Genomic DNA, 14968 nt, shown 5'->3' with positions numbered 1-14968 from the left:
GCCCCCTGAGATAGAAGGAGCTCTGGCGGCTTCTCGGGGTGGTGGCAGAGCCGGCAGGACAGCCTCTGCCTCCCTCCCTTCCCACTGTCGTGTCTTCGCTCCTTCCGGTCCTCACAGCCTGTGTTCCTCTCCGCTGCCTCTCCAAGGAGATGTGGAGCCAACAGGACACTTTCCCTGGGTGCGTGACGGTGGAGATGCCACTCAGGAGTTGGCTTGTTAATGCAACACTGTGTGGGCACACGCCAGGGCTGTTCCCAGCTTTTCCAACAACAACTTCAGACTGGGGGTGACATGCTCCCCTCCACATGTCCGCCCTCCTTCCTGAGAAAGCCAATTAGGCAGATCTTCATTAGTAGCTAAAAATCAAAACCCTACAGTCCTAGATCTGATAAAACTCTGACAGTGGAGTGAAAGGAAATCAGGCGATTGGGCAGATCAGGAAGAAACTTTCCCCCACTTGCTCCCTAGGCCAGTGCCTTTGTGCAGTGCACAACCTGCACGCCTGTCTGAGCGTTATTAGCTTATTTTGAAAAAAACAAATGAGAGGACTGAGGTTCAGAGAGGCTGCTGACCTGCTCAAGGTCACACAACTTGTCAGTGGCAGGGCTGGGTTTGAACAGACCTTTCTCACCCCCAAAGTCAGTGATTCTTGGTAATGCCATGGCTTTGCCTGCTTGGAGGGTGGGGTGCGAGGAGAAGGAGGGCAGGGGCTGGCTTGTTGGCCCTTTTGCAAGGAGTGGGGTTGGGGGGGTTTCGTCTGAGGAGTGTGGTCAGGACGCTGCACGGGGACCCTGATGACCATGTGGTGAGCATCCACTGGGCTGGGAGGGGACCAGGGGTGTGGTTGGGCCGTGGCCCACGGCTTTTCTCTGCTTTGGGCCCAGGGTGCTGCGGCATGTTTTCCACCTCGCTGCCGATTCCTCCTAAGGAGGTTGTTAGTCTGTGCCCTCCTGGGGCTGGCAGCCTGGAGAGGGGCTCCCCTGGTGATTGCTTTCTGAGAAGTAGCATAATGGAATGGAAAATCCTTGTCCCTGGGGGCCAGGACATCTGGGCTCCACTTCTCGCTCTGCCTCCAGCTCCTGTATGACTGGGTCAGGTTCACTCTCTGGGCCTCTGTTTCCTTCCTGTGAAAGGCGTTCGGCGGGAGGGAGAGCAGACATGTTTTTGAGATGCGGGCAGGGCTGAGCAGAAGAGTTTTGAGACATCAGTCCTGCCTGCCTCAGAGATGAGAGCTGAGGGGAGGGAGGCCTCCCCACTGGGGTCAGAGGGCTGCTCCGCTGCGTGGCCTGTGGACGTTGGGGGGTGGGAGGAGAGGGCAGCCAATAGAAGGAAGCAAGGAGTCCACAGCCACGCACAGCCAGGGTGGCTAGTGGAGATGGCACCCAGGCCAAGCCTGGCATCTTTGACTGTCCCTGGGCCCCAACTCTGCTGCTCAGGTGGCTTGTGGGTCTCCTCATCCCACCCAGTTCTGTCCTGCAAGACCCCCCAATCTGGACGGAGTGGTACCTCTGCCATCAAGGAGGCCCCGAGTCTGAGGGAGGAGACATGGGCCCTGCCCTGGGGGTGCTCCCAGTCTGAGTGAGTGGTCGGCATCAGCAGGATAGAGTTGGCCTAGGGATGGGTGAGAAGGAAGGGCTGGCGGAGGAAGCGTCTGGCTGGGGCAATGCCTGCCCACCCCAGGGAGCCCCACAGCCTCTCTCTCTCAAATTCTCTCTCGCTGGGGAGAACTCCAGAAGCTCTACTGGGAGCAGCTCTACTGGGACCCAGGTCCCCCCCCTGCGCCCCGAAGCTCCTCCTAGGCAGGTGAGCTCTCCCTCCCCCAGCTCTGACGAGGTCTTTTAATTAGAATCCGACTCGTTTACCAACTAAGTGGCCTTTGGTGGGTTTTAAATCTGCGTAAATTGGTTTGTGTTTTCTGCCTGCATGAAGCTGTGACTGGCAGTGCCCTGCACCCTCCCCTGCCTCCTGGCTCCCTCGGGGCTTGGGCCTCCCTGCCCCACACCCCACCTGAGTCTAGATGCCCAGCTTCCTGGGGGCTGGGGGTGGAAGAGACCAGGGGGTCATGGGCCACAATCGTATTCCCCGTCTTCCCCCCCAGCCCCAGGGGAGGGAGTCCACACGGTGACTCTTGTTAAATCACTTCCCTGGTCCTCGGTTTCCCTTGTTGTACTTCCAGGAGAATCAACCTGCCCCAGGCCCTTCTCCACAGTGGTTCTGTAGATCAGTGCTGGGGGCTGGGAAGGGGCATCGGCTGTGTCAGCAGCCAAGGACCACACTGCCTCTGACACCCTCTTGCCTCGCCCACCTTGCCCCACCACTGCAGGGCCCAGGTAGTGGTCCATCCTGGGGGGATGGGCTCTACCTGGCATCTTCCCACTTCTCTATGTGCCCTCTCACACCTAGGAGGGAGGGGAGCTGGCCTTCCCTGGGGGCCCAGTGATGACAGCTTGCCTGGCCTTGCCCTTGTCTCCTAGTATCCCTGCTCCCAGTCACCGGGAAGTCACCTTTATTGTCTAACCATCTCCCCATGCTTTGAAGTCAGCTCCCTTCCCCCCCCCACGCCTCCCTCCCATGGGTTCCCCTCTGCCTTCCTCTCTGTCTTCCCTCTGCCCAAACAGGCTCTCCTGAGGGGGCTGTGTGGTGGTGCTGGCCTGATGGGAAATGGGGAGACATGGGGGCAGGTGTGGGGCCCCACTCTGTGCCGGGAACTGGACATGAGTCCCTGTCCCTAACTCTCAGTCCAGCTGCCTCCTCCCCTCCGATTGCCTTTTCTCCCACCACCCACCCCACCTCTCAGGCTGTGGTTGGAGTGACAGGGACACTCAACAGGGCGCTGGGCATTAGCAATTTGGGGGGATATTACACAGGAATGTTTACAGAAAGGCAATTGCCCGGAAAATGACTTTGGTTGTTGTGGTATGGGGCGGAAAAGATGGTTTTAGAAAACAGACACAGATGGGCTTCTGCTTCAAGGACCCATAGACAGACAGTAGGGCTGGAGGGGCACGGCACACAAGGAATGCAGAGCCAGGGGCACCCAAAGACGGACACACCCTTCATGGGGGGTGGGACAAGGGATGATCCCCTCACCTGATCCAGAGTCCCACAGCCTCTGCCAAGCTTGACCTTGTCCTCTGATCTCTGACCTCCCAGCACAGTGTGCCTCCTGACTACAGTGGGCAGGCGCCCAGCAGGATGGAGTTGTCAGGCACAATTGATGGTGGCAGTCGCCTCGGGGCTCCTCCTGGGTGACTCGGGCTCCTCTTGGTTTGGCTGCAGACGGTGGGACTTGGGGAGCATCGAGCTGCATGTGTTCAAGTGTGAGCGTGTGGGCAAGGCACTCTGGGGTCGGAGCCAGGCCCCTCACCCTTCCAGCGATCTCCATGCACCCCTCCCCTTGCCCTGCCTGCCGGCCTCACTGAGATCCAGCCCAGGGCCTATGGGCTCTCTGAGCTGGTACCCAGCTCGCAGCTCTGCCCACGCAATGGATGGGGGCACACTTGTGAGGTCTCTCAGGTCCCTAAGGGAGGGACCTTTTGCAGCCTCTCAGTTTCCTGGAGACAAGGACCTGAACTCCAGGTCCTGAGCTGGGGGTCCTCACAGCAGGAGCCCCAGAAAGAGACCTCTCTTTTCTTCCCTCTACTTTCTCCCCTTCCTTCCCTCTCCCTCCTCCTCTCCTCCACATTCTCTTCCTCTGAAGATGATGTCATGTGTAAATGTTGCCCAGCGTCAGCCAGAGGACAGAGTAGATGGTGACATCTGGGGTAAAGATGCCAGGTGGGGATGGGCTGATGGCTTACGAGATGGTGTTGCTAAAACTTGGGGATCTTAATTCTCATCATGAGTTACAGTGATCTCATGTAAAAGAATGCAGGGGAGGATAAAAATAAATCAGGCTCATAAATAAACGTGGAATTTAGAATTGGTGGAACAAATAACTATGTGGCTCTCTTCCCAAGCACCTGCGCCTTTGTCCTCCGCTGGCCACTCGGGGGCGCCCACCTCCTCCCGGTCTCCCCAGCCTCGGGCGCGTTCCCCTCCCCTCCTTCTGAGCTGGATTGCACCAGTCCGGGGCCCTTTCACCTCCGACTTGGAAATTATGGTGGGCCTTGCACACTGAGGGTCCTTGGAGAGATGGCAAACCCTCCAGCTTATCTCTCCGCCTCCCCCAACCCCCATCCCCTATGCCCCTTCGCCAGTACCCCAGCTCTGCTGCCCCTTCCAGGGCCTCCCCACCTTTCCCCTTCCCCCAGGGCGCCCTGTGTCTGCCTCTCCACCGCAGAGTCCTTTAATTCCCACGTCCTTGCCCCAGTAAAACCCAGTCCTGCTTACACCCTCAAGGCCTCCCTGTCCCATCTCGTTCCCCCCCGCCCAAGACCCCTGCCCAGATGGATCCCTCACCGCCCCCCTGCTATTGAGCAGGAAGCATTGATCTGCTCCGGGCCGCGGTGCCCAGTGCAGGCTGCGCACTAGATTGGAACTGGTCTCCCGGGTCAGGGCCACTCGAGGATTTGGTGGCGGCTGGAGCAGGGGCAGGAGCAATGGGAAGGCTGCCCTGCGAGGGTCCACGGGCCGGTGTGCCAGGAAAGTCTTTAATTCAAAACAATGTTGGGGGCCGGCCTGGTGGCACAGCAGTTAAGCGCTCAAGTTCTGCTTCTGGCGACCCGGGGTTCCCCGGTTCGGATGCCAGGTGCAGACATGGCACTGCTTGGCAAAAACCACACTGTGGTAGGCATCCCACATATAAAGTAGAGGAAGGAGGAAGATGGGCATGGATGTTAGCTCAGGGCCAGTCTTCCTCGGTAAAAAGAGGAGGATTGGCAGGAGTTAGCTCAGGGCTAATCTTCCTCAAAAACAAAACAAAGAACAATGTACTTTCTCCTCCATTGTCTTGCCAGCCTCTCACTCAGTGCCCAGGGGCAGGGTTTAGAGGTTAACACCCCCATTTTACAGATTAGTGCCCTCGGGCTGGAGAGTTGACTGATATGAATGGCTAACCTCAGCTCCCTCAGGGAAGAAGCTGACTCTAAACCCAAGGGGTCTCTGGTCTGGGGGCTTTTCTCCCAGTGCTCTGACCTCAGTGCCGAGGCGGGGCGGCTCAGAGAGAGAAATTCCTGTGTGAGCCCTCAGGGTAGCCCCACGGCCCCCCAACCCAGAAGCCCAGGTGAATCCTCCCGGGCCCCCCGGGGGCCGCAGGAAGGAGTGAAATACACAGAGCAGGGAGCTAGGACACCTGGGTCACGCAGATGCCTCCCCTCTTCCCCAGCCTAGTTTCTGCCTTTGTGAAATAAAGCTAAGAATCTGGAAGGTTCTTAAACAGATGCTAAAGCTTTTCAAATCAAAGCCCCTCCTTCCCACTGCCCCTCAGAGATGGCAGATTCTCTCTCCCGCCCCCTCCTCTCTCTGCCATCCCCTAGAATCGGGCTCCCGCCTCACCCCTGACCCCTCCCTCCAACCATGTCTGGGCACCTGAGGGGTGAGTCCGAGACTCCTCAGGGAGGCAGGGAGGAGTGAGCCCTTGTTCCGCTCTGTTCAGACCTGCTCAGCAGCCCTCTCCCCACCCCCGCCCACCCGTGTGAGATTTATGGGACTGCAGTCCTAAATAGGGCGCGAGCACACGGCCACCGTCCACAGCTGCTCCCACTCCGCCCTCCCCATGTCTGCTCTAGTAGCCGGCACGCCTCCTGCCAGTCCCTCCTCAGCCCCTTTAATGGACCTGGGAGAGCCTGGGTGACCCCAGAGTCCCTGCCTCCCTTAGGCTGGTATACCGTGTGCCCCACCCCTGACACGGGACTGAGGTCTCCACCCTAGGAGCCACGGAGGGAAGTGCTGGCAGGGAGGGTGGGGATGGGGATGAGCAGCTCTTCTGGGGCCAGGGGGGAGATGAGAATTGGAGACCCGACCCCATGCACCTGTGCGTGTGCAGAGCCCTAGGAGGGTGATGAGCCTGGCTGTCTGGCACAAGGGGAGAGGTCCCTCGGGCTCAGGCAGGCTCAGGGCTGAACTCTAGAGCTGGGCTTCCAGCAGCAAGGCCCTGGGCAGAATCTCTCCCACCTGGGCAAAGAGAGGACTACAGAGAGTCAGGGCCCTTGGCCCTTGGTGGAGGGTCTTCTCCTGCTCGGCTGTACCCGATGAGGTTGCAAACCTCTAGCTGGTGGTGAGGGTGAGTGGAGGAGGGAGGTCAAGGGTCACGGGAGGCAGCCCCCTGACTCTGGTTGGGGCTATTTCTCCAGCGCCTGGAGCACCCCTATCCCAGCCCATCATCCTGTCCTGGATGATTGTCCAGGTCACTCCCTTCTGGCCACATTCACTTGCCACCCTAGGTTGCCACCAGCTCCTCAAGGGCAGGGACTGGGCCCTTGTGAAGATGGCGCCAAGTTCCCGGCCTCACTCAGTCAGGGGCCACCTTCACAGATCTCCCCCCTCTTGGGGAACCTTGGCGCTGTGTGAACTCAATATGTTTCATTAACTCACTTTGAACTTAAATAAATTTTCTTAAAAGGAAACCTTCTCTCTCCCAGCCCGAGGAACAAGACCCGTGAAGTCAGTGCTTGGACCTTCTAGTGGGTTTCTTCTAATCCTTATGAAAGTAAAGATACAACTACAAAACTGTGAAATGCTGTTCCTCCCAAGTCATCTCTTGTGTGTCTGGACTTCACTTTGAGGAGCAGAACAGAGGGTGGTGACTGTGATGATGCCTGATGTGGTGATGAGGGGGACAGATGCCTGCGGGAGGGGGAGGGAGGGACCCCAGGCCCAGCGCCAAGATGGGCAGACAGCAGGTAGACAAGGAAGAGCACCCAGTGCAATGTGGTATTGTCATTGTTTTGTCAATATACAATTGTCATCTGGTGAGGAAAGTGCGGTGGGAGCGGGCGACACAAACCTAATAGGTATTGGGGTCACATCTGGCCTCTCCCACTCACTGAGGCTTTGGGCATGTCACTGGACTTCTCTGACCTCAGTGGCCCCATCTCTGAAATGGGGCTACAGTAACACTCCCCAGCAGGGTGTTGGGAGGTTCCAGGCCATGATGATGGCCGTCAGTCAGGCCCTTGGAAGCTGTGGACTCTGAGCCGTTCTTCCCTTGGTTTTAGTGGAAGGTGCTGGGTCCTCTAGGGTTCTGCCACCCGGGTCCATGTGGCTTGGCCATAGCCCAGGGACAGGTGTGTGGGTGTCGGGGTGTGTGTGTGTGTGTGTGTGTTGGGCGAGGAGTGGCTTTTCCTGAAATGTGGCTCAATCTCGTCTTTCCTCCTGTGGTTGAACAGGCGGTGGCTGAGGCCTGGCAGCGGGCCTGATGAGCAGTGGATGTATGGGGGGAGGGGCCAACGAGGGGCTGGGCTGGGTGGAACCTGGCTGGGTCCCAGGATCCCCAGCCTCCTCCTCCTTGGCCTCAGTCAGCCCTGGGAGTCAACCTGGCATTGGGGTGCATGTGTCTGCTTCAGGGCCTGATGCCCCCAGACCTAGGCTCCACTCAGGGCGGGGGGCTGCTTTGAGGGTGGTGGGGCTGGGGGTGTGCCAGGGAGAATGTGTTTATCTCCCAGTGAGAGTGACTTCTGGGGACAAGGGAGGGCAAATCTGTTTTATGCCCAGGAATATGGCTGAGGCAAGCCCCAGCAACTCCTCCTGCCGCTGGCATGGGTGACACTCTGGAACCACTGTCCCTTGCTGGGCTGCAGGAAGGTCAACTCTGAGGCTGGAGGGTGGGAGACAGCAGGGATGGGCCTGGGGACGCCAGGAGCTCAGGGCTGGTGGGCATGTGGGGAAGGGACCTCAACCCCCGGCCTTCTCTTTTTTTTTGCTTCTGTACTGTCCTTTGTCCCCTGTGTGTTACTTACAGGTCTTGAACTTGTGTGTGTGTTGGGAGGGGTAAGGAAGAAGGGGAGGGGAGAGGTCAGAGGAGGGTCCCGGTGTGGGGGGCTTGAGCTGCTCTGTTGCTTTCTTTTTCCTTTGAGTTTGTCCCAAATCCATCTCCCACTGTCCTCTCTGTGCCCAGCCTCTCCTGTCTGTCCATCTGTCTGTCTCTGGGGAGGGAGGAGGAAGGGGGTCCCATGCCCCACACCCTAGGCCTCCATCTCCTAGGGAAGCCTGGAGTGTGATCTTTGCCCTCATGCCCTGACCCCCACAACGTATCCTAGTCCTGGCCCCTTTCTAAGCCACCCCCTAGCCTTTAGGACAAGTGTATCCTGGACATGCTAGTCTGAGGGAGGAGGCTAGCTGCCCCACCCCACCCCCCTTAGCAGATGCTCTTGAAAGGAAGACGGTGCAGGCTCCTTTCCACATATTTCAGGGAGCATCCGAAAGAAGACTCTCCTTCCCTCACCTGGTCACACTAGCTTTAGGAAGGAGGATGGGGGGGAGTGTGGCTAAAGAGGTGTCCAGGACCCCTGTTTCCACCCCCTCCTTGGCCTCAAAGGACAGCACCTCACTGCACAGTCAGTCTCTCCAAACCCACCCGCAGGAGAGCAAGAAGCTGGACCCTGCCCTTGTTCCCCACCCTCCTTGGAGCTCTAGGCTCGCTTTCCACCTCATCGCCCCTTCTGCTCCTTCTGTCCCCTAGTGAGGGGTGGGCAGTCCTGCCTCACCCAGGTTCCCCTCCCGGCAGTGACCCCCATTGAGGGATGGGCAGCCCGGGCAGACGCATCGTGACCCCCCGCCGTGCCCCCTCTCCCCTCTCGCAGATCCAGAGCGGAGCAGCCCCCCCATGCTGTCTGCGGATGATGCTGAATACCCGCGGGAGTACCGGACCCTGGGGGGCGGGGGCGGCGCGGGCAGCGGGGGACGGCGCTTCTCCAACGTGGGGCTCGTGCACACGTCCGAGCGACGGCACACGGTGATCGCCGCCCAGAGCCTGGAGGCGCTCAGCGGGCTCCAGAAGGCGGATGCCGACCGCAAGCGCGATGCCTTCATGGACCACCTAAAGAGCAAGTACCCGCAGCACGCCCTGGCCCTGCGGGGTCAGCAGGACAGGATGCGAGAGCAGGTGAGTGGGGGCCTGGCTGCGGGCAGGGAGGGGGTCTGACCCTGTGCTCCCCTGCCCCCAAGCTCATCCCGGTTCTGAGAGGCGTCTGGGGCCGAGAGGGGGTATGGGGGAAGTGGGGATTTACCCGGTTGGTTGGCCTTTCTGGAGCCTGGTGAGGAAGAGGGTGGAGGACCAGCCTCCTGACCTCTGCCTGCAGCCCTGGAATGTGGAGCAGGAGACTGGGCAGAGAGCCCAGCCTCCACCTTCTGGCTGTTTGACTGGGCAGAGCGCAGGAAGGTGTATCCTGGAGGCCAAGGGAGGGGTAGAAGGAAGAGGGGACAGGCTTGAGAACTGACTGTTCGGAGTCTGAGGGTCCCTCCAGGCGTGGAGTTGAGGCCTTGGGGTCGGCACCTCTGTGATGTGGCCCCTGAGGGAAGGTGAGGCCTTGGGAGCTCAGAGAGCTGGGTCTGATGTGTCCCAGCCCTGGCAAGAACAGAGTCCAGGACTCCTGGGCCTTTCTCCTCCTTCTCCTGTTCCTTCCCCCAAGACTCTCTGTGTGACTCTGAGCTACAGGCCTCCTCTCTCTGTGCCTTGGTTTCTCTCCTGCTATCAGTAAGGCTTAGAGGGGAGTCAGGGCTCCTGCCTCTGGACCAGGACCTGTCTCCTTCTGTGTGGAGTGGGATGCTTCCCTTTTAAATCTCTCCCAGAGCCTTGGGTTCCTGGATGCATCTCTCCATCCATGTATGACCTTCTTGTCTGTAGGAAAGTTCTTTCTTGGGACTAGCCTTCTGCTTCCAGTCTCACATTGGTGAGGTACCTTGCAGGCTGCTAAGACTCAGGCATTATCCGCTCTGGGAGAAGGGACCGAGGGGAGGGTGGTACATCCCATCCACATCCTTTCAATGGAGCCTTGGGATGTCAGTCCCTGCTCCCACACCTGCCTTGTTCTCTTCCCCCTTCCCAGGTACTGCTGGGAATGGCTGGGAAAGGGAGGAGTGTTCCTACTCCATCCTCAGGGCAGGGAACAAGGACACGCTGGCACATTTCTGATACCTTATTTGCCCCGTGATACCTTATTTGCACCGTCTGGCTTTTGCATTTTCTGAGCTCCAGAGTCCTCCTGGGAGCAGAGTTGCCATTGGGATAAGGGAGAGTCACAGGTGGAGGAGATACGGCCCCACCCTCAGGGATTCCCTCTCAGTGGGTTCCCTCTGTGTGTTCTGGCTTGGGAGGAGGGGAAAGGGACATTTGTGATCTAGAAGGGATAAAAGGATGGTTAAACTTAAGTATGAGGGGCACAGTCAGTCGGGAGAGGGTTTGGAGGAGGGGAGATCAGGTGGACAGGCCTGATCAGGAAGGCTTCCTGGAGGAGGAGGAGCTAAACTAGGCTTAGAAGGATAAAAAGATCTGAATAGGCATGGAGGAAGAGAATGTTGTTTGAGGAGGTGGGGAGGGAAGGTGAGCAGAGCCCTGAGTTGGTTTGGGGACGGGCACAGAGATCCACCTGGCTTGTGCAGAAGGCTCAGGGTGGGGGGCAGTGGAAGGTGTGGGGGCAGACTGGAAAAGTGGGGCCAGATGCTGGTGGCTAAGAGGGCTCTGGTTGGTTTTGGATGGTGAATAGGAGGGCACAAAAGCGGGGCTGGAGGCAGGAGGAGGGGCGGAAGAGAGCATCAGGGAGAGCGAAGGGAAAAGGATGGGGGTCGGAGGGAAGACTCAGTGAGGCTTGTTTGCTGCCTGGACCTAGGAGGCAGACAGAAAAACCTGGGTGACAGGGAGATGTTGGTGCCTTGGGGAGAAATAAGAGGATTGGGAGGGAAACGTTTGGGGGTCAGGAATATGGGAGATAGGTCTGAGGAGTGGGTAGGGCAGTCACGGGATGTCCAGGAGGCACCGTGTGCTCAGCTCAAGACTCTGAAGGGACCTCAGCTTCAGGAGGAGGCTTGAGCATGATCAGGGCAGAATGGAAGTGGGAGCCGGGGTATAAGCATGGTCACCAAGGCAGAATGGAGTCTGCAAGGGGAGAGGGCCCATGACCATGAAGGGGCGGGGGGGACCAGTAATGTGAGGAAGAGGAGAAAGACCCAGCAGGAGGGCCACCCACACCTCAGAAATCAGGAGGGACAGGGAGAGAGAAACAGCCGTGGGGGCTGGCGAGGATCTGGGGGTCCAGAGGGGATGGAGAGCTCACTTCTCGTGGTGTGGTGAGGTATGGCCACTTTCAAGGGCTGAGGAGATTGGAGGTGGTGAAGGAACAGGACACCTGGCTGCAGACCTGTCTGGGGAAGTTTGGCCAGAAAAAGGTAAAGACGGAATGGCGGCCTCAAGGGGCAGCAGGGCTATGAGAGATGATGTGGGCGTGTTTGAGGGCCTCAGACGCGTCTGGCATGTTTGCTGGCACAGAGTAGGCACTCGGCAAATGCTTGGGAAATGAATCAAAGCACAGCCACTCACTCAAATTGCTTCCTTCCTTCACTCATTCATTCCCTCCCTTAGCATGTAAGAGGATAGGACCACCGGCCGGCTCACTGGCCGTGGAATGCTCGGCGCCTGAGCAGAGTGCTGGCTCAGGAAATGTGTATGGAATGAATGAAGAGGATGAATCTGAGGATGCTGAGGGGGAAGGGGCCATCGGGAGAGGGTCCTGGAGGCATTAGGAAGGGACGGGCTTCGAGCCTTAGGTGTGGTGCGGCCTTGGGGTGGCAGGAGAACGTCGTTTCCTCTGAGGTGGCAGGGAAGAAAGAGGTGGGGACAGAGGCACACTGGGGTGAGGACCCCTGCGATGGTTCCCATCTCTGTGAGGTGGGAGGTGACATCTTCAGTGAGGAGGGGAGAGGTGAGGAACAGCTCCCTGGCAGAGTGCGCAGGGAGGTGTTCAAGATTGAAGAAAGGGCTGCAGGAGTATCTGATGGGGAAGGCCCGTCCCTGGGCTCAGGGAGCCCCAAGTCTGACAGGAGAGAAACATCCAGAAACAAACCAAGGGCTCTAGTTAGAGACCCAGCCTCGTAAGGGACTAGCCAGCATTGCAGGGTCCCTCTGCGATGTGAGTTCTGTGCCAAAGATCGCCTCAGGAGTGCCCCTCTCCGCCCCGTCACAGCCCCCCAGCGGCTCCTGCCCGCTCCCCCTAATGGGGTGTCCCCCCCTTCGCACACACAGGTTGGCGGCTGGACCGTGGACCCCGTGTGCCTCCTCAGCTCCCTCTGCTCCCACCTCCATGGCGACTCCGCCCCTTCCGGGGCTGGCCAGCCGGCCCAGGTGAGTCACCCACCTCCGCCCCACCCCCCAAGCCCATGGCGGAGTTTGGCTTTGGGGAGGATTTTTTTGGAGGGGGGATATCCAGGATTTTTATTTTGCATCCCTTGCTCTTATGTAGGAGCCCCCCATTTTCAGGAGACTCTTACGCCCTGTGCTCTCCCCCTGATTGTCTAATTCCTTCCACTACCTCCCCAAACCTGTGGCAAAGCTTGGCTTTGGAGAAGGAACTTTTTGAGGAGGAATACTCAGGTTTTGAAAAAAGTTTTTGTATTCTTTTCTCCTGTAAACAGGAGTACCTCCCCCACCCTCACCACATCGGTTTTCAGGAGTCTCTTATGCCCCGTACCCTATTCCCACCCCCACTGCAGACCATCTCATTCCCCCATCCGCACCCTACCCTTCCATCTCTGAGCAGACCCAGCCTTCCCCTGATGTCTTACCATCGGGAAGTTCTTCATGATATCTCTCTTCCACCCTTCTTGCTATGCTCAAGGCTTAGTTTCAAATTTTTCAGGGGACTTTGGCATCTAGCCATTTGTTCTGAACTTGTTCCTGATTCTTCGTCAAGCCTCAGTTTCCCTAATAGGAAGATGGATCTCAGCTTAAACAGGGGCACACTTAGACAGGCTTGGGCTCCCTGCTGAGGCCGGGACATTGCCATGGGAGAAAAACAGGCATCTGAGGCCCAAATGGTGGGGAGGCAGCTGTAGGAGGCAGAGGAGTTGTAGGGGCAGGGAGTCCAGTGGGTAGCGTGGGTGCCAGCTTCACTTCCTCACACACCCTGCTCCCTGGAGAGGGGTAGCAAGGCTGGATTTTTCAAGGAGAGTTAGAAGAAGGAAAAATATGACAGGCTGGGAAAGGACAAGCCTCCAGAGTACGGACCTTTTAACTGAGTGTAATGCATGTCTAGCAACAGACTGGCACACTTGGCATCATGCACAAGGCATTCAGCCCATTTCCTTTCTCGGCCCTCTGCCTCATCTTGACTGAACTTCGGGGAACAAAGATGTGTCTGCCCCCAAGGCTGGACGGCAAGTGGGACAGACTTGTCCTGAGTGGCCAAGTGCGTGTGGAGGTGAAAATGGGGCTGGGACGGGGATGGTGATAGGGAAGAGGAGAGGCGTGCTGTGCCTGGGGGGTACAGAGGCCCTCCCCGGATGGAGTGTCTTGGGGCTACCTATGGTTGGGGTGATAGAGAGGAGTGAGGCTGGACCTGGTGAGCTCAGTTGTCCCAGGTCATGGGGTTCTAGGCCTGTCCACATCTGGAATCTGCTCTGGTGGAGAAAGGGGGAGAGCTTGAAGGGACCCTCACCCAGGGCTTGGTAATTATGGAGAAAAGTGGCTGTGCACAGGATCTTGTCAGCGCTTGATACTTAGTGCTTATCACACTTTCCATTCCCCATGGCTGAGTCTGAGGCTTCTTTTTGCAAAGTGCAAGACCAGAGACATTGAGCAAATGCTAGAGTCACACAGCAGATTAGGATCAGAGGCCATCAAGGAAAAGTCAGGCATCCTAGGCTTCCCAGACTTGGCTGGGAATTGAGTCATGGGAGAGCCAAGAGGGCAATGGTGCACAGCTGAGACCTTGGTGGGGAGAGGCTGTGAGCTCCCAGGGTGGCTTGTCAGGAGGCAGGACACTCTTTGGGGGCAGGGACCTGAAGAGGACTCTGGGAAGGGACCAGAGGCCAGACTCCAAGCCGCAGCCCCTCCCCCGCTTCCACTAGGCTGTCTAACCTCCCTCCCTCCTGCAACCCGAGTCCCGGGCGGGCGGGCGGGCGTATCGGGTGACCGCGGCGACGCAGCCACCAGCCTCCGCCGCTCCTTGGCGTGGCTGCGCCGGCGGGGCCGCGCCGGGGAGGGGGCCGGAGAGGATGTGCACGGCGGCGCGCCGCGCCGCGCCAGGTGGAGTCGCGGTTACCGGGGCGACCGGGGCCCGGGCCGGCTCGGCAGCGGCGGCGGCTCTCGCATTGCAGCAAAGGGCACCGGCGGCGGCGGCGGCTGCGGAGGCGGCCGGGGGAGTGGAGAGCCCGGGCGGGTGGGAGTAAGGGGCCGCCCTCCCTCCCCCGCCCGACGTGGGACCTGGGGCTGGGGGCCCCGCACATACACCTGTGGCCGCAGGTAAGGAGGAGCGGCCGCGGGGGCCGGGGTCGCCGCCTTGGGGTCCGCGGAGGGCGGGGACCCCGAGATGGGGAGCCTTGCTCCGCGGCTCCCAGGGGCCGTCCCGGATTGGGGGGCGCGCAGGCCATTGCGGTTTGTGATGCCTGAGAGACACCCCCTCCCCTCCCCCACAGCGCTCGCAGCCTTCCGCGTGGGCCAGGCCCCCACCCCGAAATGCGGCTGGCGCCCCCACCTCCAACCTCGGAAAGTCATGACCTTCCCGGGGTGCGCCCTCGCCCCCGGCGCAGCGCAGGTCCCACAGCACCCCCCACCACACACGCACTCTGCATCGGGAAGGGGTAGGAGGTGGAGCACAAGCTGGGGGTGGGGGGGTCGGGCATGTGCGCCGCGGGGGGAGGCTGGTGCCCCCGGGGGCACGTTACGCAGCCTCGGCCTGGGGGCCGGGTGTTTACGTGGACGCGTGTTCACTAGAGTTGAGAGGTGGGCGTGTGCGCCGGTGCACGAGGAGCCAGGGGATTAAGGAGTCGGGTGCGACCCATTGGCTGTCCTCCCTCCCTGGAGGATGCATCGTCGAGGCTCGAGGTCAAGGAGGGGTCACGCACCCAAGTAGCCCACAGGGGACGTCTGCCCAGAGGA

At 59.4% G+C, this 14968-nt stretch overlaps 1 protein-coding gene across 11 annotated transcripts in view; it reads left to right on the top strand.

Annotated features, from left to right (window-relative positions):
• SRCIN1 (SRC kinase signaling inhibitor 1) overlaps positions 1 to 14968 on the top strand; it is a 56911-nt gene that overhangs the window by 7069 nt on the left and 34874 nt on the right. For 10 of the 11 annotated variants that reach the window (XR_006890841.1, XR_006890843.1, XR_006890844.1 and 7 more), the window contains exons 2-3: positions 8682 to 8983; positions 12116 to 12214. Coding sequence is in view for 7 of the 11 variants with exons in the window: in XM_046677562.1 (XP_046533518.1) it covers positions 8705 to 8983; positions 12116 to 12214 (378 nt within the window). In the remaining 4 variants the exon portion in view is untranslated. The remainder of the gene's footprint in view (positions 1 to 8681; positions 8984 to 12115; positions 12215 to 14968) is intronic. The other variant, XM_046677559.1, reaches the window with a different exon arrangement.

Source organism: Equus quagga, chromosome 11, assembly GCF_021613505.1.
Source record: "Equus quagga isolate Etosha38 chromosome 11, UCLA_HA_Equagga_1.0, whole genome shotgun sequence".
NCBI lineage: Eukaryota > Metazoa > Chordata > Mammalia > Perissodactyla > Equidae > Equus > Equus quagga.
Note: the sequence above shows the minus strand (reverse complement) of the source record. Positions and strands in the feature narration are given on the sequence as shown.